Consider the following 11,803-nt stretch of genomic DNA (forward strand, 5'->3'; position numbering starts at 1 on the left):
ATGTAGGATGAAATTGCTTCTGTCACGAGATCCCCAGAGTCTGGCCAAACTTCACAGGTGAGGACACAGTTGCAGTAAGACTGCCCTAACTTCAGACGCTTCTTCTGCAGCTTCCATACTTTGATAGAATGACTTACAGAACTCAGCTGTGCTGTGCTCAGTCACTTTTTAAGTCGACATTGGACAAGGCCTGGCAGGGTTCTGAGTGAAGGATCTCGTTTCTATGGAGTGAGGGTGTGCCTTCCCAGTACATCAGTATGTTCACCAACCAGGAAGCTCCCTGAGCCTCATTGTCCTGCATTTTTCAATGAGTCATGATTAATTAAATCATGAATTATATGACTGAATCCAACTCCAGCCCTTTCATCTGCATTTTTGTTGTTGTTGTTGTTGTTGTTGTTGCACTCGTGGCCTGCGAGATCTTAGTTCCTTTACTAGGGATCTAACCTGCGCACCCTGCAATGGAAGCTCAGAGTTTTAATCACTGAACTGCCAGGGAAAGTCCCTGAATTGTTTTTTTTTTTCTTTTCTTTTTTCTGGTGAGCAACCTCCTCCATCCTGAAGCTATCTAGGGACCCTGCTGGAAGTTATCTCATTAGCATAACAGAGAGATTCCTATTGCTTAGGTAATTACAAAGGTTTTTGAAGCTTTGTGCTAGTAACTGGAGACGAAGACCAGATATGTTCTTCATTATATCACAAACCACTCTGGTTTTTCACCAAGGATCTGTTACAACCAAAAGAATCATACCTGTCTGGCCATCTATATTCCGTGTTCAGTTTGTTCAGTTCAGTTCAGTCGCTCAGTGGTGTCCGACTCTTTGTGACCCCATGGACTGCAGCATGCCAGGCCTCCCTGTCCATCACCAATTCCCAGAGTTTACTCAAACTCATGTCCATTGAGTCAGTGATGCCATCCAACCATCTCATCCTCTGTCTTCCCCTTCTCCTCCCTCCTTCAATCTTTCCCAGCATCAGGGTCTTTTCCAGTGAGTCAGTTCTTCACATCAGGTGGCCAAAATATTGGAGTATTCAGTGTACATCTATATAACAGGTGGAGCAATAGTAACAAGATGAATACGCCTAACCTTTGGAGGAATCAGTTTGGGGTAGGCATAGAAGGCTTGTATTTTCCCATACATTTGCCTATCAATACTGATACTGTATGCTTACCAACAATGCCTGTTGTTATATCTCGTTGTGTAGCTGTTATGTGAGCTTCCCTAGTAGTTCAGTCAGTGAAGAATCCGCCTGCAATGCAGGGGACCGCGTGAAGTATCGGAGACCCAGATTCAATCCCTGCGTCTGGAAGGTCCCGTTGAGAAGAAAATGGCAACCCACTCCAGTATGCTTGGCTGGGAAATCCCATGGACAGACGAGCCTTGTGGGCTACAGTCTATGGGGTCGCAAGAGTCGGACACGACTTAGAGACTAAACCACCACCAGCTGTTATGTGAAAATAAAGAGTAATTAGTTCAGCCTGTCATTATATTTTACTACCAAAATGTCACCCACAGCAGGGTCAACCAGATTTACTGTCTTCTCCTCAATCTTGGCAGGTTCCAAAAGCAAAAGTGGTCTCAGGATTAGATGGCTTCACCCTCCAACATCTTGTATAACTGAACTAAAGGACAGGTCATTGTTTTCTGTGACCCTCTTTTATTTATTTATATTTTTTAATATAAATTTATTTATTTTAATTATAGGCTAATTACTTTACAATATTGTATTGGTTTTGCCATACATCAACATGAATCTACTACGGGTGTACATGTGTTCCCCATCCTGAACCCCCCTCCCACCTCCCTCCCACACCATCCCTCTGGGTCATCCCAGTGCACCAGCCCCAAGCATCCTGTATCCTGAATTGAACCTGGACTGGCGATTCATTTCATATATGATATTATACACGTTTCAATGCCATTCTCCCAAATCATCCCACCCTCTCCCTCTCCCACAGAGTCCAAAAGACTGTTCTGTACATCTGTGTCTCTTTTGCTGTCTCGCATACAGGGTTATCATTACCATCTTTCTAAATTCCATATATATGCGTTAGTATACTGTATCGGTGTTTTTCTTTCTGGCTTACTTCAGTCTGTATAATATGCTCCAGTTTCATCACCTCATTAGAACTGATTCAAATGTATTCTTTTTAATGGCTGAATAATACTCCATTGTGTATATGTACCACAGCTTTCTTATCCATTTGTCTGCTGATGGACATCTAGGTTGCTTCCATGTCCTGGCTATTATAAACAGTGCTGCGATGAACATTGGAGTACACGTGTCTCTTTCAGTTCTGGTTTCCTTGGTGTGTTCTGAGCCTCTTTTAAAGTGTTAGTGTAATATTGGAGTTCCTTCATTCCTTCACTCTCAGCCACTGTTCCTCTTTCTAAAGTCGTATGGATTTCAACAGGTGCTGAATATTCAGAAAAATCTTATAAAAGAAGAACAAAGTTGGAGGACTCATACTTCCTGATTTCAAAACTTATTGTGAAGCAAGAGTAATAGAACAGTATGCTGTGGTCCTGGCGTAAAAGCAGAGATTAGTCAAAGAGCAGTAAGTGTCCAGAAATAAACCCATGTTTCTATGGACAGCTGATTTGACAAAGACGTGAAAAACATTCAGTGAGGAAATGATCTTGGTTGACCTCTGCTTGCAGCGGCCTGAGATGAGGCTTCAGTTCCCTGACCAGAGATTGAGGTCAGGTCTAGGCAGTCAGGGTGCCAGAGCCTAGCCACTAGACTGGTGGTCAGTGACAAAGCCCTGACTTTTTGACTTTGCAGAAAAGAATTCCCACAAAGATAAAAAGTAGTGAAACAAGGGTTTGTTAGGACAAAAAAGAGTATAGCACATGTGGATAGACGTACAGGTGGGCTCAGAGACAGTCGCACCCTCATCGTAGCTTGAATCACTTTTATGGGGCATTTCTTCCAAGTTTTCTTTGGCCAATCACTTTGCTGTGTCTGGTTCTGAGCCTGTATTTGGTATATCTCAGGGTCCTCCTGTGTGCGCATGTGCATCTCTTAGCCAAGCTGGATTCTAGTGAAGAGGCCTGTGGGTGATTGCCTCACTTACTATGAGGTGACACCCCCATCTTTTTTGACCTCCAGTGAGCCTTTCTGCACATGTGTAGGCAGGGAGGTTTCCTTAACTTCAAGAATATGTGGTCTTTTATCACTTATCTGGGCAGAACCCAGCCTGTTCCATCATCCTGCTTTATGGAGTTTCTGTCCACAGGGGAGAAACTGTTCAGCCTGGGGCCATCTATCTCCTAATTAGAAGGATTAATCTTTTTAATAAATGGCACTGTTACACCTGAATATCCAGATACAAATGAATGAAACAGGACCCTTACTTCAGACCATACACAAAAACTAACTCAAACTGATCAATTTCTTAAATTTAAGAGTTAAAACTATAAAACTCATAGAAGAAAATGGAGAAATTAATCCTCATGACATAATCTGGCAGTGAATTCTTAAATATGATACCAAAAGCAAGCACAACAAAAGAAAACATGATAAACTGAATTTCATCAAAGTTAAAAATGTTTGTACATCAAAATATGAAAACCAACAAAATGGGAGAAAATATTTGTAAATTATATGTCTGACAGTGATCTAGTATCCAAGATATAGATAGAGAGTTCCTACAACTCACCAACAAAAAGACAAACTACTCAAGAAAAAAATGAGGAAGAGATTTGGATAGCTATCTCTCCAAAGAAGATACATGCAGTAAAAGATGCTCAACATCATTATACACCACTGAAAGGCAAAAAGATAAACAAAATTAAAACTAGGCAAAAAATTTGAATAGATATTTATTAAAAGAAGCTCAACAAGCATGTGAAAAGATGCTCAAAATCCTTGGTAATTAAAGAAATGCAAATCAAAAACATAATGAGGTACTACTTCATACTCACTGCTGCTGCTGCTAAGTCGCTTTAGTCGTGTCCAACTCTGTGCGACCCCACAGACGGCAGCCCACCAGGCTCCCCCGTCCCTGGGATTCTCCAGGCAAGAACACTGGAGTGGGTTGCCATTCCCTTCTCCAATGCATGAAAGTGAGAAGTGAAAGTGAAGTCGCTCAGTTGTGTCCGACTTGTATCGATCCCATGGACTGCAGCCTACCAGGCTCCTCCGTCCCTGGGATTTTCCAGGCAAGAGTACTGGAGTGGGGTGCCATTGCCTTCTCCTCATACTCACTGCTGCAGCGTCACTTCAGTTGTGTCCGACTCTGTGCGACCCCATAGACAACAGCCCACCAGGCTCCCCCGTCCCTGGGATTGTCCAGGCAAGAACACTAGAGTGGGTTGCCATTTCCTTCTCCAATGCAGAAAAGTGAAAGTGAAGTCGCTCAGTCGTGTCTGACTCTTAGTGACCCCATGGACTGCAGCCTGCCAAGCTCCTCTGTCCATGGGATTTTCCAGGCAAGAGTACTGGAGTGGGGTGCCATTGCCTTCTCCCATACTCACTAGTATGGCTCTAATAAAAAGAAAAAAAAAAGATGGTCTCTGATTTCAGTACACAACTGAAAATATAAGCTTTCAGGGCATGTATTGCTTTAAATGCGTAATACAACTTGCTGTCAGACCAGATGTATACAAAAACAAAACCACCTCCTTTATATAGCCATTGAGACAAAGTACTGTTCTGTTTTAACAAGTCTTTATTGTATTTTGCACTGATTGACACACATCTGCTTATTTAAAAAATGACGCTTTTGGTAGTAATGGCTAAGCACAAGTAGGTATTTATAGTTTGATGTTTGTGTGTTCTAATCCCCAGTGTTCTTTGATTCCAGGTCTTGTTGACTTAAAAAAATGCACAACAAGAAAGTTGCAAGTTAAGTTTTATTCGAGGAAAATGAGGACTGCATCCCAGGAGACAGCACCTCAGATAGCTCTGAGAAACTGCTCTAGAGAGGAAGGGGAGGTCAGCATCTATGTGATTGTGGTGAAGGGAGAGTATATGCAGTCAAGCACATATTTTTCCGGAAGGTTTCTGCTAGTCAAAAGGAACAGTCATCACCATGAAGGATTTTGGTGCTTTTCTAAATATAAGGAGATACAAGGATTAGGCTCATAGAATCAGCCCCTGACAATATCCAACTATCTGAAGACCTGTCCTGCCAGTTTTTCCCTGAGCACAGAGTGTCTCATTTCTGCTCTCCACCCTGAACTCCTTTCAGGGGACATTGAAAATCAGCCACTGCAGCAGCACATGATTTAATCCTTGTAGAGGCAGATGGCAAGTACCAATTTGTAGTTGACAGGGCCTCCTCATGGTCACAAACTCAACCATATTTGGGAGGCATTTCATGACCACTTTGTCCCATGGTGCTAGGAAGACTCATTCCTCGGTCTGGTGAAGATTTCACTGATAGGCTACTCAGTGTGCTGTTACTGGACTAAGTCTTACCAACAGTAATCAAAGGACTCTGGACCACCTGTCTTCCTAATATGATATGGTCTAGGAAAAATTCCCTTTTGTTGTATCTTCCCATATCTAGAGTTACTCTATTACAATCACTGATCTCATATAAAACTATGGATTTTTGTCAGAGACTCTGCCACACATTTAGCTATGCAAGAAAAAACAATCTAATCTTGTGAAACAGGCAAAGTATAAATAACATAGCTAGCAGTATTATTAAAATCATAAGTGAAAATTAAGCCAGAAACTTGCATTAGATGTAGCCCAGTATATCCTCAGGTCGTCTGACTTAGTCTATTCTGTACCAATCTTAATTGGCACTTTCCATAAGCCTCTTAGTCCAGTTTCCTAGTGTTGCTAGGCTGGCTGTTCTTAGTATAATATAATTGTTCCCAAGATAAAAGTGTTAATAGTTCAGGCATGTCAGACTTTTTGCAACCCCATGGATTGTAGCCTACTAGGCACCTTTGTCCATGGAATTCTCCTGACAAGAATACTGGAGTGGGTAGCCATTCCCTTCTCCAGGGGTTCTTCCCAACCCATGCATTGAACCAGGATCTTCTGCATTGCAGGCAGATTCTTTACTGTCTGAGCCACCAGGGAAGCCCAATTACGAGTGACCCCTTGCAACTGTGGGGACCTTAAAACTTAAATGACCACAGCCTGGTGTTAACCACATAAATCCATCCCATGATTGTGGGAAGTTTTATTCCTTCACGAATTTTTGCTTATTGCTCTGATTAAGCTTGAGTAACTTTAGAGGAAAATTCATATTTATGGCGAAGATCACAACAGGTATTATTTATTGGCCAGGTGAGAGGATCCCACCTGGTAATATCAAGAGTAGTCTGACAGGACTGAACTTTCTTTCTTCTAAAATAAATCTCCTCACAACTAGAGATCCCTCATGCCCCAAGGAAGATCATATATCCCACGTGTCACAACTAAGACCTGGTGCAGCCAGATAAGTAATTTCTAAAAAATTTTAAAATAAGGTAAATTTCCTAAGGGTCATCTAGTGAGAGCCTTGGAGTGGAGAAATCCACCAAGGTAATCTGGAAGTACTAGACACAGGTTATTGGCCATAAACACAACAACTGGATTGATTTTTTAAAAAACAAGCGTAGGATTGTGCCCGTGATAGAAAAACATTTGATTTATATGCAAAGGTCCAAGAAGTCAAGGAAAGATCAATGATCATATGAATCAGGTCTAGCACCTTGGGTAAGCTGTCTACTTCTGATGTTGTCTTCTTCTTGTCCTGGTGTAGGTGCAGTTTCCTCTGTTTGAGTGTCACTTCAAGGTGACTTTAGGTCAGCAACCCTCTCTGTAGACAAGTCCAATGTAGGGGCCTTTGGAAGTAGGAATTAACCCAAGTCTGTTTCTCTCAGTTTCACTATGCATGAGTAGTTAAGAGTACCTGGGGCATCCATGATGGTTCAGTGGTTAGGAATCTGCCTTGCAATGCAGGGGACACACATTTGATCTCTGATTTGGGAAGATCCCACATGCTGCAAAGCAGATCTATCTACCACAACTACTGAGTCCACGCGCTGCAACTACTGAACCTTGCTCTGTAACTGGAGAGCAGACACTGCTCACCACAGCTAGAGAAAACCTGCATGCAGTAATGATGACCCAGCACAGCCAAAATAAGTACAAGAGTACCTGATAAAAGTCCCGACAGTCTGTCAATAAAGCAGTTTCTACACACTAACAATGAACAGTCTGAAAAGGAAATTAAGAAAAACAATTCCATTTAAGATAGCATCAAAAAATAAAATAAAATACTTGGAAATTAAAGAGATGAAAGACATGTACAGTGAAAACTAAAAAAATTGCTGCAAGAATGAAAAAAGATTCAAGTGGATGGAAAATCATCCCATGTTCATGGATTGGAAGACAGTATTATTAGGATATCAACACTCTCCAAAGCAATCTACAAATTTAATTAAATCTTATCAAAACCTAATGGCTTTTTTTTTGCATATATAGAAAAATCCATCCTAAGATTCATATGGACTCTCAAGGGACCCCAAGAAGCCAAAGCAATATTGAAAAGACGAATAAAATTAGAGACCTCACATGTCCTGATTTCATATCAAACAGTATAGTACTGGCATGAAGACAGATATATTGACCAGTAGCATTGAAAAGAGCCCTGGAGAAGGGAATGGCAACCCACTGCAATATTCTTGCCTGAGAAATCCCATGGACAGAGGAGCCTGGCAGGTTACAGTCCATGGGGTTGCAAAAGACACAAGTTAATGACTAAACCACTACAACCACCATTGAATAGAGAGCCCAGATATAAAACCTGACACACACGGTCAAATGATTTTCAAGAAGGGGGCCAAGTCCATTCAATGTCTTTTCAAAAAATGGTATTGGGAAAACTATCGACATGCAAAATGTTGGGAAGCAGATATATTGAATAATATCCATCAGACTGAGAAAGAACTTTGAGATGAAAAAACGAAGCAGGCAACTCCATAAAGTACAGTTTGAAGTTTATTGTGGGTACTGACATACAGCCATGTTACTTACATAATTTGGGTGTTGTGAATTTACATACAGCCAAGATCCAGATGCACTCACAGATGCACTCTGAGACGGGGATACCTGAGATTTAAAGGGGTCAAGGCTAAAAACAGAATTTGACTACCAAGTAAGCTGCACATCTGCATCCAAGGGAACCTGGGCTTTTTCCTCCCTGAGGGTCTCATGACTGTTAACCATCTGTGTCAGCAAAAGGCATCCTTCCAGTTTTCTTTTTTTTTTTCTTCCCGTTTTCATATCAGATGAAGGCAAGAGTAAAAGCTAATTAGGTAAATTATCTGGCTTGGGTACACTCCTTGTGAATAGAGTAAAGCTCAGTTGTGCAGAGAGGGGAGGGGGCAGGACTGTGGGCCTAAGATGAAACTGACAAAATGGAGCCAGTGAGGTTTGGCCACACAGATTGGCAGTTTATTTAGCTGTCCCTATGATTCTTTGAGTCTGATGACCTGTGTAACTTTCCCTTCAATGTAATAATGTGCATTCTCTGTTACTATCTGTGTGGTTCTGGACACTGGAGGAAGGCAGGCAGGAGAAGGGCTATGTTTACATGCCTCTCCCCACTCCTCTTCAGGTCCCCGTTGAGGCATATCTAGATCCCTTATGGACGTGACTACCTCCTTGATGTGGTGAAGAAGGAACCCTTAGAAGGAACAGTCCCTCTTGGTTGATGTCCTGGGTCTCTGAGATGATGTGGTTCAGGGGACATATACTGTTAATTGCCGTGTGCAGGGGTCCAAAGAAGCTGTGAAGGGTCTGAGATGTTATACTGTTTGCAAATCAAAGAACAATCATACATTTGTATATTAACATAATTGCAAAATCTCTGGTTCAGAGAAGGTTAAATTATAGCATCTTGCATCAGTTCCCCATTCTCAAGCTCCCCCGTTATTACCTGACAGAGTGAAAATCAGTGTACCTTTGTGGGCAGAGGGGCTCTACACTACAGGAGAGCAACCCTGAAATTATAAACCTCAGAGCTTAGGTAGAATGAGTGGCATAGCTGTCTTTCCTCACTGGGGGTTGAAGGGAAAAAAAAAAAAAGTAAGAATAAGCAAATGCCTCTGGGTTTTATTACCTTGGAGAGGGAGCAGCTGAGCTGGCTCTTGGAAAATGCACCAGAGAGGAAACATTTAGTATCCTTCCAGGCATGTTTACCATTCAAACATCCTTTAACACAGGTTCTAGTAATCTGTTCAGAAAACCCCAAATGGCAGGGAAACCCTGCAGGGAAACCACGCAGCCCTAGACACTCAATTTTTCCATACCCCTTCTGCCCCCGTAGTTCTTTTCTATGGTAGGGCGGGTATGGTTTCTAGCAAGTTAGGATGAAGAAAGTTTAAGTATAATGGATTCCCTGTCCAGCACTGTGCCCAGTAAACATCTGCTGAGTCAATGACACGGATCTGCTGTTTAAGATTTTAATAAGGATGGGGCAGAAGGCTGGTTGGCTGAGATGTCCTGGCGAGGGTCTCCCGGAGCCAGGGCAATCTGAGCCAATTCATTCCTCTTCCCTCTCTTCCCCTGGCCTTACGCGAAGCCTCGGGCTCCTTGAAGCAGCGCCAGGGCTCCTGACACCCCCATGGTCAAGGCAGAACGCGCACAGGCTGGGACCACGCCGGAGATCATCGGGTCATTTTGGTGCTGGAGGGCTCCAGGGTCCAGAAAGGGATTTCCGTCCAGAGTCAGGTCATTTACCTCGGGCAGCTCGTCTCGCCGCGGCTCCCTGCTTAGCTTGTTGCAGCTGAGATCAAGCACGCTGAGCTTAGGGGGCAGTCCCTTAGGCACTTGCTCCAGCCCAGCGAACGACAAATTGAGAGACCTTAGTGCACTGGGCCAGACACATCGGGTAGCACCCGGGGCGGTGACGCGCAGCGAGTTGTGGCTGAGGTCCAGGCTTTGGGGCTGCACCCTCGCTGCCGCCAGCGCCGCGCACACGCCGCTCGGCGTCTCCATCCCCGCGTTGCGTAGCGCTAGATACTGGAGGGCCGGGAACTTGTTCGGACAGAGAGCTGCCATCAGCCCGCTGTCGCCGAGACTGGGATTGTCAGACAGGTCTAGGGTGGTGAGCGCCTCGAAGGTGGAGAGCCCTGCGCACGGAAAGGCAAGCGAGTGTGCTTGGGCAATGTTCAGCACCCTGAGCCCAGGCTTGAGCCACTGCTGCAGTTCGCCGAGCCAGGCACCTCCTGTTGTCCACGATACGTTACGGAGACTGAGGGTGGTGAGCGCAGGCCCAGCGGCTTCCAGAGGCGTCGGGGGCGTTGGGCCGGTTACCTCCAGGTCCTCAAGCGTCAGTTCCTTGAGACGAGAGTACCCGAGCGCGCGCAGAACGGCGACCAGAAGCTGAGCAGGAACCTGTGCAGCGCCCAGCTTGAGTCGCCGAACGCGCAGAGCCTTGATTGTGTCAGCATACTGCTTCGGGTTGGTGTCGGCTCCCTTGAGAAACTGTTCCAGGCTGCGGCCGCCGGCACTGATCTCCACCTCGACGGCAACCATACACTGAACGGCGCTAGACCAGTCAGGCTTCGGATCCGTGAAGTTGCAGACACAACGGAAATCGTCGTCGTCCAGCTCGCAGGGTTCTGTTGTGTCCGCAGACACACGCAGCAGTGACGGCAGCAGCAGCAGCAGCAGGTAGGGCACGCACACCTGGAAAGACAGCGGAGGTCAGGGCGGCCCAAGCCTGTTCCTAAGGTTCCCCAAATAGCCCACGCTTCGGCCCCAAGAACATACTCTCACCATAGTCGGTAGATTCTCAGAGCCTTTGCCTCTCTCTCTGGTTGTCGACTGGACTGTGGATTCTTTCCTTTACAGCGGCTCACGCCGGCTTCCAGCCTCCACAAACCTATCTGTCTTTACTCTTTGGCAGCCTCTGAGAGTTTATGTAACCCTGTGATGTCGCTCTGCTCCCCCTTCTTTGAACCCTGTCACTCCCCACTTTTCTTCCTCCCAGCCACCCCATTCGCTACTCTTCCTGGAAATTTCGCAATGAAGGATGTTGCCTGGAAAGGGGCTATAACAGGAAGGATCTTGCAAGGCCTCTATTCCTCTGACCCAGGCAGTGCTCAGATGACTCAGATGCCCCCAGGCTTGTCTGGGTTGGAGAAAAGGAGATCCCCAGTTCCTCAGGCCAGGATTCTCAATGTCCCCTGCCCCTATCCCAGTGATTCAGCCTGGGTACTTTCCATAACTTTTCTCTAGTCTTGGTGGTTGTTATTAACTTCCTATTACCCAAGTTCAACTCCCTGAATTTCCTCAGATATTTAACTGGATATTTTGTGGAAGAGACTGCAAACTTCATTGATCAACTCCAAGGGCTAGTTCCAGAGAAGAAGTTGGTCTAAAGAACAGCTTCCCCCCCACGTCCTTTTTTGTTTTTTTGCTGACTTGTTCTTTAAATGTGTTTATTAAGAAAGTAACAGATTTTTTTTTTGGCCCTGCTGCTTGTGTGATCTTAGTTCCCTGACCAGGAATTGAATGTCCACACCCCTGCAGTGGGAGTGCAGTCTTAACCACTGGACCACCAGGGAAGTTACAGACACAGTGGAAATATTCATTGGCCAGCTTTGGTGTGTCTCGCTGCTGCTGCTACTAAGTCACCTCAGTCGTGTCTGACTCTGTGTGACCCCATAGACGGCAGCCCACCAGGCCCCCCTTCCCTGGGATTCTCCAGGCAAGAACACTGGAGTGGGTTGCCATTCCCTTCTCCAATGCATGAAAGTGAAAAGTGAAAGTGAAGTCGCTCAGTCCTGTCCAACTCCTAGCAACCCCATGGACTGCAGCCTACCAGGCTCCTCTGTCCTTG

The 11,803-nt window shown here is 44.9% G+C and overlaps 1 protein-coding gene across 2 annotated transcripts; it reads right to left on the reverse strand.

The window, feature by feature from the left end:
- Positions 1–7,935: 7,935 nt before the first annotated feature.
- Positions 7,936–10,855, reverse strand: CD14 (CD14 molecule). 2 transcript variants are annotated; one of them, XM_086412032.1, is made up of 2 exons: positions 10,738–10,855; positions 7,936–10,647 (listed from the first exon to the last, which is right to left on the reverse strand). In XM_086412032.1, exons 1-2 carry the CDS (start codon positions 10,738–10,740, stop codon positions 9,529–9,531), a joined length of 1,122 nt encoding a protein of 373 aa, XP_086268158.1. In that variant the 5' UTR covers positions 10,741–10,855; the 3' UTR covers positions 7,936–9,528. The 2 variants fall into 2 exon arrangements, with proteins under 2 accessions (XP_086268158.1, XP_086268157.1); XM_086412031.1 differs by having other exon boundaries at positions 10,732–10,855.
- Between the last annotated feature and the right edge of the window lie 948 nt (positions 10,856–11,803).

This window comes from Bos grunniens, chromosome 7 (genome assembly GCF_055505025.1).
Source record: "Bos grunniens cultivar Pamir isolate PY7600 chromosome 7, Bosgru_T2T1.0, whole genome shotgun sequence".
NCBI lineage: Eukaryota > Metazoa > Chordata > Mammalia > Artiodactyla > Bovidae > Bos > Bos grunniens.